Raw genomic sequence first — 15,960 nt, forward strand, 5'->3', positions numbered from 1 at the left:
AAGAGGAGCCCAGGAACTGTGAATCTTATCAAAACCTTCCCCTTAGCAATAACTGGAATGGGTTTTCATTTCTGGTATCTGTCTTAATAGCCAGAGCTGAGGAAAACAGCTGATAGCAGGCTTTTTTGTTTTTCTTTTTTCTAAGAAAAAGAAAACCATTATATGCGGGTAAATTTATTTGACTTAAGTAGCTGACAAGAAACATGGCTTCAACTCAGGCAACACATTAATCACTGAAATCTGACTTGCAGAAAAATCAAGCAATAGGTTGCAGTGATTTGCTGTCAGTGGTCTGAGTTCCAGCTTTGCTGAAGGGCTGTCTCTGTGGTTGTTCAGGCAAATCTTGCTTTATTCAGTCAGTTAAGAGAAGTTAAGAAGCATATATATACATACAGTGGTCATAGGTGCTGCAGCATTGCAAGGCATCACCATACCTGTGCTACACACTCTCAGCAGGGACAGTGACTGGAAGGGCTTGGTCTGGCCTTGGACCTTGCATTACACCCAGTGTGAACATAAATTACCTCTTTACAAAACTGTGAAAATAGCGGAAATCATGGCAAAGTGTATGCTGAGCAAGTGTCTGCAGGGAGGCCATCCTCTCTTACTCAAGATTTCGGTATGTATCCCACGGAAAGGCAAACAAAAAAAGCATTGCTTCAGTTTTACACCATGTTGCCATAAATCTTCTCTCCATGTGAATTACCGTGAAACTGTTCACAGCTACTGAGCTGCTTCCTTAACACATTGCGCTGCAGATGGGCTTTGTCTGTGCATGCTTTGGCAGACAGACCTGTCCCTCATTTAGATTTTATATAGAATATGAGAAAAACAACAGTTGGGGGTGGGTTTTTTAGTTTTGTTTTGTTTTTTTTCTAATGTACCTTGTTGGCCTGCTTTCATTGCTCTCCAATTATTTTTGGAAGTTAATTGCTGTATTTTGCATTTGCATTTTTGCTGTACTGTGTATTTCTCAAAGTCAGGGTGATCAAATAGAAATACTGGGCAGGCACAATAAGGAGCCAGTCTAACAAAGACCCCTTTGTGCAGTTAAACACAGCCATGCCATGCCCTTTGCTGACTCAGGTCTTCAAGATACAGCACAAGTCATCTGAGTTCAGGTTATGACATTGAAGAAATCTGATTAATTTTTTCTTCTGTCTTTTCTCAATAGGAGAGGTATTATTATTATTATTATTATTATTATTATTATTATTATTATTGTTACATATATGCACTCAACTGTATTATTATTTTCTACCAGCACTGACCTGGGATAACAGTGTTGTTGTATCTAAACCCACGTAAAATGTTAAGCAGCTCTTATGCCCCCCGAAGTGCAACTCTTCTGACATTCATGGGTTAGAAATAACATTGTTGGAGAGGAAGGATTTGACCTGCCCGACCACCTGTGGAGTTGCTGCATTTTGCAATGAATGAAGATCAGGCATCAGCTGACCTATAAAAAAGGCCCATATTTTATCCTAAGAACTCACTTTCTGACTCAGTGCAGAGATTTCTGTGTCTGCTTTGCTTCTAGGAGGCAAATATTTCATAGAGTGGACTCTTGTTTCCACTTTTAATATCCTTAGCAAGAGTTTCCTTAACGTGTTACGTTCACCTCAAACCAGTATAAAACTTTTCTTTTTTCGCGTTTCACTTTGCATTTTCCCTTTCCCTTCCTTTTTTTTTCAAACAGCAAATGGTCATCGTGTCTTCTTCAAAATAATCGTCATGGTAAGGTTTTAAGTGTCCCAGGTTTGCTCAAGTTAACCAAAACCCCAATACACATCAGGCAGCTCCGAGCCAATTGTTGCCACAGCCCAAGGTGCTGTCGTGTTCCTGCAGACATTCACAGGTTAATTATCACCTTAAATGTTTATCCTGTTGTTGCTTGCATTTCCAAAGCATTTCAGCTGCTGTAGGACCCTGGATCACTCCCTTCCCTCTGGCACAGCAGTGTTGTACAGGTTCAGCATGCCCCAGTCTCTCCACAGTGTCCTTGTGCAGAGCAGGAGGGCTAGGGGTGATGGCAGCTCTACACCAGGTGGAAACAATTATGGGAAAAAAAAACATGGTCCACACGGGATGAGTTACTGCTGATAGCTGCCAGATAAGCAAACTTAATAAAGAGGTGGCTTAATTAAGCCACATTCCTTGCATCTTACCTTTCCTCCTGCCTGTCTGGGGCGATGCTATCAAGCAGCCTTGCTTTGCAAGATGGGGCAGGGAGTGCTGTGCTGGTTCACTGCTATGTGACGGGCACAGGGGGTCCTGCTGGCAATGGGACATGGGGGTGCTCCCTTCAGTCTGCAAGGTGATGGGCCACAAAAGCCTGCCACAGCTGCTTGCCTGCTGTTTACTACTATCAAAGGTTTGACCCTAAATTCCATCTTCTGACATTCAGTGATCCAGGAGCACCTCAACATCCAGAGCAGAGGGGAGTAGCTCAGCACCTCCCTGCTTTTCAATCAGGTCCTGTCAGATAAAAGGGGTGACTTTGCTTTGAGAGAGTCCCTATCACTGTGGCTTTTTCTACAGGTAACACAAAAGCTAGACATTGCAGTGATCAAAATCATGCTGCTCAAAACCCTCTGGGAATTTGGGCTTGTGCATGTTCTTGAGTGAAGACTGCATGAGAATCAGAAGTTTCTCTACTTTTAATAGCTGATGCACCCTATTAAAAGTCTGCAAGAAGATTCTCCTTTTGGAAACCAGATTTAAAGTTAATACGTCGGCTCAGTTTTCACATAGATTTTAGCGGCTGAGCTCACACAGCTGTGCATTAGTTGGTGTTCAATGCACGCTCACATGTACAGCTGCGTAGCTAACTGCCTCGCTGAAAGTTATTCAGTAGCTAAAATTACCAGTGGGGACCCCCTCTTACCTCTCACTATGTATAACAAGATCGCTGCTGCGCAATGTTGATTAGACTTGTCAATCTGGAGCTGGATGTCTGGAAAGGAATATTGCTATTAAAATGCCTTTGCTAATGATCAACTCATGTATCCATCATTTTGACAGACTTAAAAACGTGAAAAGCTAGAGCACGCATGGATCCCAGGGTTGCACTGTAATGTTCAGAGAAACATGTATTGTCGTATTGTATTTCCTCTGGATTAACCCTAAAGTAGCAGTTTCTGTGGCAAAATCGTGTTCATGGCTGAAGCTTGTTGTTGAGCAAAGGCTGCACTAATACAGAGATCTGTAATGTGGAACTGGGAAACGATCATCATGCAAATTGGTTTCTGGTGTGTGATACTGAAAGCAGATCCTCTAAACCGCATCTTTAGGTGTGATTTAAAGCATTCATGATGTGGAAAAATCTTTGGGCGTTTAAGGAAAATATTTCCAAATCTCCTTTCCAGTAAACTCTGGGAAAATTCATCAAAAATTGAAAGGAAGACTGAAAACAAGGAAGTGATGTGTCAAAAATATCTCCCTGTGGAACTCAAGAGATGGATTCCAAGCATGGGCTTTGGATATGTGCAAGGGCGGTACGATTTTCCTCTATCTTTAATTGGACCAACCCCTTGTGATGCTACACAAGGCTGTGCTTGCTTCAGGGTGCCAGGGCAGTATTTAATGGCTGTACCTCAGTGTGTGGTGGGTTCCTATTGTGCGGCTGTGGGAGAGGGGTTTGATCAGGACAAGTGGTTTGGCTATCAGGAGAATCCAGGAAGGAAGATAAAACCACAGCGTATCCACAGGAAAGCCAACAAGTTCAGCCAAAAGCCATTGCTGGCCGAGTTGAGAGGAGAGAAGCAGCTCCTACAAGGTTCCCAGCAGGCAAGTCTTTACCCAGGCACAGGCTGTGCCAGCTGAGGTTGGCATCTGCTGCCACAAGCCAGTGCAAGAGTGGGAGTCCTAAGGGTCCTAAGCCTGAAAATTAAGCAGGAATTCTCAGGGATGAAAGCTACTGCTTCCTCTTTCTGGTTAGTTTTGGCTGGCATAACCCTATAGGTCAGCATCTCATGGCTGGGATGCCCTCCTCTCCTTTCCCATCTCTGCTCTCTCTCAATCCAGGCTGTATCTTCCTCTGAAGAGCAGCTACAAGCAAAGCTTTATCAACCTTCTTTCTTCCTCAGACAGGAGGAGATGAATGTGCACTTGGAAAGCCATCGGCATGGCTTGCAGCATATGAACAACCTCCCCGATGCACCTTTGAACTCATTCCTCCTTCATTTGTTAGTCTTGCAGATAAAACTTCACAGCAGTGTTTGGAGAAAAGTCTAATGAGGGACCAGTTGTTTGCATAACAAAGCAAAGCTTCCTCTTCAGATGTTCAACCTTCATTAAGTATAATTTATATTCTGGCTAATCTTTGGAAAAGGGTAAAATACGGAGCCAAAGTTTGTTTTTACACAGTTTGGAGTGATGCATTGTTTGTTTAAAGTGGTCATTTGCAACTGATAGTTGATTTAAATTCAACTTAATGATGATTTGTGATGGCTTCGTGTTGTCCAGGGGAGTGTCTGTCGTGTCATGACTGCCATGCCTTTAGCACTCTTCTGCATCAGTTATTGAATTAAAGGATAAGACCAAATGGATGGTTTCCCAGTTTTGCAGATATTTGAGCATATCAATGGGGCATGAAAAACTGTGAATTTGTAAATTACAGGGTTATTTTCCCCTCAGACTCACATAAACTTGATAAAATAGTGCACCGAACAGCAGTTTCCTTCTCTTGCAGCAGTCCTGGTGCCTGGTAGTCACTATCGTGGGACCCTTTTAAAGTCATCAGATCCCTGCAGTGAGTAGCTCTCAGAGTGATAAGGAACACAGGCATTGGTAAAGGCTTCTTAGCACTACTGGGAGTCCTGGTGACTTGATGTGATTTGCTGTCTAGAAGGCAGGTGCAGCTGAATACCTGAATGTCATTAGAGGCCAGTGTGTAAGAAACATTAATTTCTCAGCACTTTGTTCATATCACAGGCACATAGAGAGTAATTGGCCTATTGACTCTTCACTGCAGTTATGTCTGCCTGCCTGTATAAGATACTTTCCCTTGCTCCAGTTGAAATACCCGATATATTTCACTTACCACCTTCCAGGTTAATCAAACAATGAGAAATTACTGATAACATTTATCTTGAGTGCACTCCTTGCTGAAACTTACCTTTTCTGCAAGTTTACATTGTAATGATGGATGTTTGAAAACACCCTTCACCATATCATGAAAATTATGACCCGAGCTGTGTGTATGGACAGCACTGAAGAGTCCTGCATCCTTTCAACACAAGGGAGCTGGGTTTTCAGAAAATACTTGGGATGCTGAGTGTGTCCGCATTGGCTACCCAGCCCCAGGCTCCTGAGTTGGCTAGTCATGCCATCATTTAAAATGCCTCATGGACTGAATGGTGTGTTTCCATGTTGCATTCCTTAATGCTGAGTTATCTCCAACTGTGAAGCTCAGGATCCTCATCTTATTTCATTCATCACATACATGATATAGTCATGACTGTTTCTAAAGGCAGCATCAACCTTTAGACAATGTATTTATTTATTCATTTATTTATTTTATTGTTTTTCAGGAAAAAATGCTGTAAGGGTTATAAGTTTGTTCTTGGACAGTGCATCCCTGAAGGTATGTGATTTCACTGTTCTTATCTGTCCTGTCCCTCTGCATTTGTCTTTCCCCTTTGCCCTCTTCTCAGCACTGCCAGTTTGGAAGAGCATCCTAATATAACCACAGGCTCAAACGTATCTTGTGTCAGTGGGGGAGCTGTTCCCAAGAAATTGATGGGAAAATAAAAAGATCAGTATCTTCCAGAAGTTTTCCTTAGCATTGATCCTCCCCTAAGTACACATGGCTACACAGATCTTGTCCCACAAACTGCTGCAAACAAAGGGCTGCATTCTGCTCTTGGTTAGGCATGCAGGAGTGCTCTGTGCACCCAGGAGCACACGTTTCCTGTCTGATGGCTCTCTCCATGTAATCCTTGAATCTACAACAGCTGATTTGGCTTGTAATTGAACAGGAAATGGGTGACTAAGTTAGTCCTGCTGTTAGTTATCCATTTCCCAAAGATGTCAGTGAGGGGACAGCATCATCAAGCAGCATTACTTTTCCATCACTTCTCCTGGTCATGGGCGCAGAGGCTGTTGCAATGAGATCTCGTGCAGGAAAAGGCTGAGCTCTGCCTGCCTTAACCTCGTCAGGTCCACCCAGCCAACAGTTTCACGTGAGCAGTGGCAATGGGACTTCTTCAATCATTCTGATTGCTTTGCTTGATTTGCATGAAATTGGCTCTGAAGCCATAGAAATAGGAGCTGTCACGCAGAAGCAAATGGCCAGAGATAACAAGCCAATAAACCATGTTTTCTCCAAAAACCAGGTTAAAAGGTTGGTTTATGGTAATACATCCTTCTATTTGATGACACATGGAAAACCTTGAGTTGACCTGAGAGTTTTGCCAGTTTGGGATGGTGATGTTTTGAAAGGAAAAGGGACAAATTAACATACCGGAGAGAGTCAGTTGACTTACAGTCTCCAGCCAACGGGGATTATAACCCAAACGCTGATCCTGCTGCTTTTGTTTTTTATAATTTGCATCTTCTTTGCTGCTGGCTGGAAACACTAGAACACTGGTTGGGAGAACAAAAATAAAAAAAAAAAGACAAAAAAAAAACAAAAAAAAGACAAAAATAAACACATTTTCTCATAACAGGAATTATGGATCTGCTGTTTCCTTGCAAAGAAGGAGCTCACAGTACCCACCCAAGCCCTGGGGAGCTGAGAAGGGTTTGGGCGAAATTGATGCTCCAAGATGTGGTTTTGCAGTGAGTTTCACTTCAGTGTGTGTGGCATGAGACGGCAGCTCCAGAGTGAGACAGACACTTGGAGGAGGCAGTTGTACTTTGTTGTGCAAGGCAGTTGTGTGCATAGGAGACAGAAGCCCTCCTTTCAGGGTGGAAAGAAGCCAGGACTCTACACTCTGCCCTCCATTTTTCCTATGGATTGTAACCATTTTATACGCTGGCTATTCACTAAATACAATGGGTACAGCAGGAGAAATGATAGGAACAAAAATAAAATGAGAGCCATGGCAATATATTATTTTAGGCTCCTAATTTTCATCTCTTGAGACTTGAGGTGATTATGAAAGCAGATTTTATTATGTACCCACTGAATTTGCTTAATCCTGTCTGTGAATTGCATCTCAGTAACCTGAGTTTTCTGCCACTAATTGAATTTCTCTTCTGGCTTCTTTCCTCTCATACCTCCTTTCACCCTTTTTCAGCTCAATCTATATTTTGCCTTGAAGTTCAGAGGCCACAGCAATTACTATAACATCTGAGACGATCTCGGTATAGGGATGAGAAACACGATTCAGTGAAGCATTCATTTCACTTAGTCCGTTACAAGACATTACTTGGCTCTTCACACATTGTTTTGGCATATTCTTGAAGAGTAGCTGTATGAAATGCATATCTCGACACAGCCACATAAATATATTACAGATGTGAGCTTATTAGAGCACATCTGCACCTTTCAATCCAGTACTGGCAAGTCAAAGATGTGAGAAGTAGCTCCAGCCCTGTCTTCTCTGTGATATAGCAGTGGCTGCAAAGAGGAGGTTTGGGATACGGATAGACCCTCCCTTGTCCACCCTCTTTCAGCTGCTTCAGGAAGACAGTGATATCCTTCTTGGACAGCTGTTATTTAAACAGACTCCCAAAGGATTGTGTCTGCCCATGACCATCTTCAGTTTCTGACCTGTTATTTCTTGTCTGCTCTTGAAAAGCAACAGAAATCAGTGCAGTCCAGTATGAGCCCATGCCCCAGGTTCTGCGTTTCATTTGCTTTGGACTCACCTTCTCACTCTGGGCTTCAGCTGCAGAAGCAGAGGACAATGCTCTTCAGGAAACCTGAAGGGGAGTTTGTTTTGTGTGGCTGATTGCCCTTATAGCATCTCTTCCTTCTCCACCTGACTAGTGAAGCAGGTCAAAAAGTAACTCCTCATCCTTTTCTCCTGAATGATCTTCTTCTTTGCTCTAGAGACTCATAGCTCCAACCAAGTCCTGTCTTCTGGTGCCACTGAGGGTAAAGCAGGGACAGATGTAGTCTGAAACAGCTTCTTTTGGAGAACACCATCCCTGCCACTGGTTTGTTACTTGAGTTTCTTGGCTGTGGATTAGTTACAGTTTATGGCAGGCAAACACTAATCAGATCTATTCTTCCCTCACTAATGCTATTTCAGAAATTTCCTTGGTACAACTTCAGATGCTGCGCTGTCATTCCTGAGTTCACTGAAATATACAGAGACATTTGTTGTTCTGCTCCAGTTTTTTTGTATTTTCCTGAAGTCTGGAACAGCCTGATGCTCACCGTGCGGCTTTGATTCATCCACAAACCACATTTCTCAGCTTGGGCTGGCAGACAAGGGGCTTGACCATGGAAGGGCATGTGCATCCTCAGTTCTGCATAGCATACAGAAATAGCGAAGCAGCTTTTGCCAAATTTCATCCCACTTGTGAGGACTATTCCTGAGGGAGTTGTTCACCTGGGACCAAAGCCCTGGGGACACACAGCTCTGTGATGTGGGACCTGCCCATAACCATTGTCTGATTTGGGTTGACTCCTCGGCAACCACAAGCAGGGAGATTTCCACTTCTTGGACCCTTCCCTATCTTTGTATGAAAGTAAATTAAGGTGGAAGTGAAAGCCATTTAATGTCTAGTTAGATGAAATATAGCAGAAGAGAAGCAATTCAAAAGCATTGGCACTGTTTAGTCTAGAAGAAATGAGGGTGAGGGGAAACATGATAACAGTTTTTAGGTATGTGGAAACTTGCTGCAAGGGGAAAGTAAACCGTACTTCAGGGTCAAGAAGAAGAGGACAAAAATAATGGGCTTAAATGGCTGCAAGGGGAATTTGGATTAGATATGAGTAAAAGGCTTTCTATCTGCAGGGACATTCAATCTTGGTAATAGACTGCATGGAGGGGCATCTCCAGCCCTCAGGGGTTTCTAGGTACAGGCTAGACAAATGTCTATTAGGAAAGGTTTACACATAGTTAATCCTGCTTGCAGTGGGAGATTGTCCCTTCCAGCACTGTTGTTTATAATTTATTAGGGCACAGCTATTCATGGAAGCACAGGGAGGACAGAGCTCATTTTGCATCCACTCTGAATAGGCAGAACATGGCACAAGCCAAATCCAGCATCTGCACGGGCACGCTGGTTAAGGAGCAGGCATGTTTACCTCGGTGCTCGGCACACTAGCCTGTTCTCCATCTGATTTTATTTCAGTGGAAAATTAAAATTGCAACCGCGCCCAGGAAAAACACCACTAATACCCACTTTATATTCAGGATTATTTAGTAGTGCCAAATGTAATGGGAGTTTACAACCCTAGCATCACCTAAAAAGCCCAAACTAGCCAAGGCTGACCATGTTTGAAGGCAAGGGCTGTGTTTTCCTTCCACACTTGAGCAAGGCTGTGCACTGCATGACCCTAGTTCCTGCTGGGTGTCCTGGCACTGCCATTCACCATCACAGCACTACAGGCAGGCTTCAAGTGTTAACACAGTTGTGAAATAAGAAGGAAAGAAAGGATGCCTGCTATTCAAAAGGTGACAAGCACAAGGGAGGAAATGTTTGGCACCATTACAATAGTACTTTTTGGTCTAAAGGGCTCTGGTGTGACGTACAGCAGCTTGTTAAGCGTTGGTGCTCTTCTGTACCTTGGCACATTGTCACTTTTACCCTCAGTGCCACGTGTGTGCTTCATATAATTTGTGAAATATGCAAATAATTTGTGCAACATGCAAATGTGGTTTCACTTGCTTTACTGTCTACCAGTTCATTTTAATTGTTTGGAAAAATCATCATACCCAGGGACGTCTGCTAGTCATTACTGTGAGTCACTAATGAGTTTGGGTTTTAATCATTTTATACTGTAAATATGGAAACAGTGCGTTGCTGGGGACTCAGTTGAAACACTTTGGTTTAGATGTATTTGGTCTGGAACATGGACAGCATATTTCTGCTATGACTCCCTAGTATCCAGTCACTGAAGGCTCACAGTGACAGCCACCTGGATGCTGTGTACAGGATGATGTTCCTCTGAAATCATCTCAGAAACTGCCACTTGCTTTGGCATAAAACCTGACTTCCATCAGGGTTTGCTTGAGCTGGTTTTGACACTAGATGCTGCTCCTGCTCCTCTCTTCTCCTGGCACTGCAAACCCCTTGGACCCACAGCCAGGGACCCAGAGCCATCTCTCCTCAACCGCACCACCAGCCTGACACCAGCGGACAGATCCAGCCCTTGGCAGGGCAGGGATGCAGATCAGACCCTGGTTTGCTCTGGTGTCTTCGTTCTACTTCACATCTGCTGCTGCATAGCACTGAAATCAGAAACAGATTCTCCCTCCTTCGAGTTTGAAATGGGGACTTGAGTTTTTTAGGATTTCACTGACAAGCCTTGCCAGTGACTTTACCATACCCTAATCTGTGCGTTGCTATTATGAAGAGTGATGATGGTTTTGTAACAATGTGTTCTTTGCTAGAAGGGTTATATCTGGCTTTGAATAATTAGAGTGCAATTTTAATTAAGTTTTCTTTATAACATGCTTTATGCCTGGATTTGGCAGTTAGCTTCACAGTGTCCCACAGTATTCGGCGTACAAAATGTTGCTATCAGCACCTAAAAAATAGTGCGATAAAACAGTAAAACAATTTTTAGGTAATTTGATATTTCTGTGAAAAGAATTCTTAAATTCTACAAACTGGGAAAGTGACCCTTGCTTAAAATCCAACTTTCAGAAACTGTCCAACTGCTGTAAAGCTGTGATTAGCAATTACAATTTTACTAAGTATCATCTAGCTACTGCCACCAGTATTTTTCCTAACCACGTTTTTCTCTCTCCAGACTATGATGTCTGTGCCGAAGCTCCCTGTGAACAGCAGTGCACAGATAACTTTGGGCGAGTCTTATGCACTTGCTATCCTGGGTATCGCTATGATCGGGAGAGGCACAGGAACAGAGAAAAGCCTTATTGCCTGGGTAGGTAGAAGTGCGTGTTTAGCTCATCTCTACTTACTAATGCAGTCTGCTCCCTCAGGTCTTTTAGGAGTCAGTTTAGATCAGAAATCTTTCTTATTTCATTACTATGTTTTAATTATGTTAAGGATTGGTTCTAGACCTAAGAGATCTAAATCCCCCTGAAATTATTAGTAGGTAATACCTAAAATGAGACATATGCAACCAAACACTTTGGAATGTTGGGCTGATGTAATTCCCTTTATTAATTCCTCCTGCAGGTTTGGGTTTTTAGCCTTAGACAAGGGACATGATGCTAACAGTATCCCTCAAAGCACTATAACTGTGCCTAATTATGAAAATAAATCCTTGTGGTTTGATTCAGGTAGCCACTATGTAATTCAGAACTGACCGTTCACATGTGGTCATTGTGTGGCTAGTCTGACCTGCCTTTGTTGTGCCAGCGAACCAAGATCTGCAGGACCAAGCTTTGCTTGTGAGCTTTTCAATGCAAAGAAGTGGTCAAGAGATGTTCACTGATGAAATGTCAGGTGCGTTAATAATAAATGTGCAGTTTGCATAGAGCTCAAGCCCAATGCACCAGCAGTGCTGCAATTACTCATATATTTAAACCATGAAATCTCCTGATACCTTTGGAGGAAGTCTTTTGTTGTATTTGAGGTGTGAAACCTCTGGTTTTGGAGCATTTTGAACTCTTGTGGCTGCCCCATCCCTGGCAGTGCTCAAGGCCGGGTTGGACAGGGCTTGGAGCAACCTGCTCTAGTGGAAGGCATCCCAGCCCATGGCAGGGCATTGGAACTAGATGATGTTTAAGGTCCCCTCTAACCCAAAACATTCTGTCCTATGAGCCTGTGATTCTATGATTCTTCCTCCTCTCCAGATATAGATGAATGTGCCACAAGCAACGGGACCCTGTGCTCTCAGATCTGTGTCAACACCATAGGCAGCTACAGGTGCGAGTGTCACGAAGGCTATACGCGGGAGGAGGATGGCAAGACATGCACCAAAGGAGATAGAGGTATATGCTAGTGGGGATTAAAGGTTCTGGGCCAAAGGGCCATCTAAAAGGTTGATCTGACATAAAGAGGAACCGCTCCTTATGCTATACTTAGAGCTGGGGGTCTGAACCTGGGAACCTGGGATGTAGTTGATGCTCCTGCAGAGTCTGGGCTGTTCGCTGGGCAGCCAAGCCCCTATGGAGCAGTCCTGCTGCATGCTCTCCTCCTCCCCAGTTTATGAGCAACACACACAGAGCAGTACATTAGTAACCCCATCTATAAAGAAAGAGTGCGAGTACATTGAAGGATGTGGAAAGTGTCTTCCCCAGAGAGACAGAGTGGCTGAACAGTGAAACTTGCCTTTACAGCTTCAGTTAGACAGTTCTGCTGGATCCATCTGCTAAAAGCCATATTTTGCTCCTTTACCAACCTGGATTATACCTAGTTTGTGGTCCAGAGCTCAGGAAACAAAGGGGAAAAAAAATTACACTTACAAGACTTCATTAATTTAACCTGTTATTAAATTAATTTCAGTAACTTCAATTTGTATGTACATGCCTATACTTCAGATTAGCAAATGGCCCTGGGTTGGATGGTTAGTGCTTCTGGGCACTCAGTGGCTCAAAGAAGGTGTGCCTGAGGGTTCAACACACTTTCCAAGACTTGCTTAAATCGGTTGCTAAATTACACTGAGTAACACTGAATTCTGCTGACCTGCAATTAGTCTGTGTGTCTTGTGACTTTTTTGTAATGAAAATAATTTGTGATGGGAAACGGGTAGAAGTGAAGCCTTGTTCTTGATTTTCACTGTTGGTTTCCAAGTACATGTGTGTGCTGTGCATAAATGATTTTAAGGTTTTTGACATCATCCCAGTTATTAAGTTACAGCATTCAGAGTACTGCAGATTAAAACTGATGCAACAATTTGAAAAGAAAGGAGGAAGAAAACAACCTGTGATCTGGGAAAAAAAAAAAAAACAACAACCAAACAACTCAAAACCCCACCAAAATCCCCTCTTTTAATGAATGATGATTTACCATAGGTTCATCAATTAATGCCTAACAGTTACTGTCAGGGTGCTTCAAATCCTGTTGGATGGCGAGAGCAATTTATAATTTGGTTTTCCTCTGAAAACATGTCCATTAATTTTAATTTAGTTTTTCAATTTTTTTTTTCCTTGTAAGTGTGTGGAAACTGTAAAGGAAAGAGAAATAACCCATATAATCCCCTTGCAAATAGTTTTTCTAGTTAACTTTTCTGCTGGCTAATTCAAATTACTAGACAAAGCAGTGTCCACAGCACTCAGGATAACCAACCATGCAAAATATTCAAGGCTGTGGAAATAGTTCTGATATTTGAAAAGCACCAATTTTACACTGAATATGCACGGCACATAAAAATGTCAGTTTCAGTAGTTAATCTGGAACAAAAATACTGCCCATCTTTCAAGACATTTCCCAAACCAGCGTTGTGAAGACAGGAGACAGCTTTCCGCTCTGTTACCCCGCTATAATCCAAGTCACTGTTACTAATTGCCAGGCCTCTGGGACAAATTTAGGAGGATCTGGTCATTGCTGTTTGACGGGGTTCATGTGCGTTAACTCATCCGGAAGAAAAAGCTTTGGGCAGCCGAGAGCGACCGGCTGTCGCGATGCACCACCCCGTGGTCAGCCCTAGCCCTGCACCCATCTGGTGAGCACCACATCCATGCTGGAATCACTTCCTAATAAATCGATTATTTGCTTTTCTTCGTAGATGGAACACTTCAATTTTATTTTAACGTTTAGTGTGAGAGACATGAAAACATATGTACCCCTTCTCCAGCTCTAACCATTTCACTTATTTTCCAGGAGATACTAGTCATGTTTTCATTGTGCCATGCCTGAAGGATGCAATCCAGGCACTTTTTGGCTCTGTAACAGGGCTTGACCAAGAGCTTCGGGTTTATTAGCAGGCACAAGAATAGGGAGCATTTTTCCTGCATCCACAGACATGTCACATTTGATAGAGACAATACACTCTTCTCACAGAAGTAGGCAAATGAAACCATCTCAGCAGGCTGAGCCTGGATAATGCAACGCAGATGATAACTCAACAGTCTCCATGTGAAGACTGCCCGCGGCACAGCTCCCTGCAGAGCTCTCCCCAGCCAGTATCTCCTTCTCTTCCAGCATCAGCAAGGTAGACTCTTTGAGCACACGCAAAGAAAACACATCACTCCCCCTAGCAGATCTCTCACTGGTAGGTGCCACGGGGCTCACTGGTGTCTCACTGAGATGAAAGGACCCCCATCAGGATGGCAATGTCACACATGAGCTAGACTTTGTGATTTAGAAAGCCTTCATGAAATGGGGCTGGTTTAAGCCTTCTCTGAAATAAATCGTATTCTGGTATAGGTCTGTGCAATGGAAACAGGCTGTAAGAGTGTCTTGCTCAGTGCTGGCCAAACTGACCCTGGTGGGTGACCTCTGTTTCTGCACTGTGCATGGGTGGCTCCATCTAATCGTTTCCTGCCCTCCCTTGCGTGTCCTAGGTAGCTTCTGGCTTTATCCATGCTTTATTCTGGCTTTGTTCATAGTTTGGTCCTGATACAGGATCAGATGGGGGTAGAGCAAATGTCTGATGAATGACTTCTTTCCTGGTCAAATCATCACCTCTGTCTGGTATGAGTTAGGGGGATTCCACCTCTCTCCAGGGATGCAGCTCATGCTTGCTTATATGACGCTGTTGGACTTCTTCCTCCGACAAGTCAATCCAACTGGATTTGAAGAAATCTCACTGGTATGATATTTCCTAAACCATAGCTGACCCCACCCCCATTCATCTCCATGAATTTTTACAGCCCTGTTTTATCTATACTTGTCAGCCCCGTGTGCCACATCCTTCTGGAAGATAAACTGGATTTTAGAATGAAACACGAGGCCAAATTCACTGCTTCTTAATCCACACATAATTCCACTGATTCTAGAGGGATTGCATTAGGTTTCAAATAGCAGAGGCTCTGGCAGTTTCTCCCTATGATTGTATGTTGTTTTCAGCAAAATTTCTTTACACAATATGAGGGAACTCATTTGGTAAGATAGCTATTAAAAGAGATTTTGGTTAAGACTAGTACCAAACCCAAAATTTATTGGAGTTTGGGGAAAAAAGAAAAGGGGGGGGGGGGCATATTTTTCTGAAGGCTCTTTATATGTGCATCTATAAATCCTATACAGGTCCAAAAATGTACATGTCAAAACACTGATTTTTTTTTGTTAAAGGAAGCTGAAAAATTGGAGCAGGAGGAAGAATTCCATGAGGGAGCCACAATATTGACTTGTGGTCAAGAGAAATGTAACTTATAGAAATATCAAGAGATGTCTTGATTACAGCATATCAATTCCTTATTAAGGGATAAAAAATCCTCTGCATGGCAGACTCTTTATCAGAGAAAGGTCCGTGGCCAAATAGTCTTTGGAAGGAATCAAAAGCAAAATGATTAGCCTTAGAAATACTGCTTTGAGGAAGGAAACCAGCAAATGCTGTGTGTTCAGGTACCTTCACATAAAGGCTGGATTCTGTCTGGGAGGTGTTGTGGTCAGTCTTGAAGTCAGAAACAATTTGCTGAAATTCTATTACATCTTACGCAGAGATCATTAGAAAACCCCAAGTCATACTTCTCAGCCTTAAATCTTTGAGCCATCTGAGCACCGTACGAAAAACTGCTCAAATATTACCAAGCTGTGCATGATCAGGAAGGGCTGGGAAGCGCAAACAGTGTGCTTACTACCATAAAAACATTAAATGAATTGTGTATTATTGTAATGCCACTGGACTGCAACCATGGGAGCAGCCATTTGATGAGTAGGAAAAAACCCAAGCCTTTGCATCCTAATTTTCTGATCAGTTCAGTGCTGACAACAGTATTAATGCTGCTGGTCATTCCAGCACCTTGTCCTTACAGCCCACTC

The 15,960-nt window shown here is 43.0% G+C and overlaps 1 protein-coding gene across 2 annotated transcripts in view; it reads left to right on the forward strand.

Annotated features, from left to right (window-relative positions):
- The window catches only part of CCBE1 (collagen and calcium binding EGF domains 1), a 97,018-nt gene that overhangs the window by 69,555 nt on the left and 11,503 nt on the right, over nucleotides 1–15,960 (forward strand). For both annotated transcript variants that reach the window (XM_061469562.1, XM_061469563.1), the window contains exons 3-5: nucleotides 5,535–5,587; nucleotides 10,880–11,014; nucleotides 11,892–12,029. In XM_061469562.1, the coding sequence (XP_061325546.1) occupies nucleotides 5,535–5,587; nucleotides 10,880–11,014; nucleotides 11,892–12,029 (326 nt within the window). The remainder of the gene's footprint in view (nucleotides 1–5,534; nucleotides 5,588–10,879; nucleotides 11,015–11,891; nucleotides 12,030–15,960) is intronic.

This window comes from Pezoporus flaviventris, unplaced genomic scaffold (assembly GCF_033815535.1).
Source record: "Pezoporus flaviventris isolate CSIRO_AGI_PZ_B2104156 unplaced genomic scaffold, CSIRO_AGI_Pfla_v1 ptg000057l, whole genome shotgun sequence".
Lineage (NCBI taxonomy): Eukaryota > Metazoa > Chordata > Aves > Psittaciformes > Psittacidae > Pezoporus > Pezoporus flaviventris.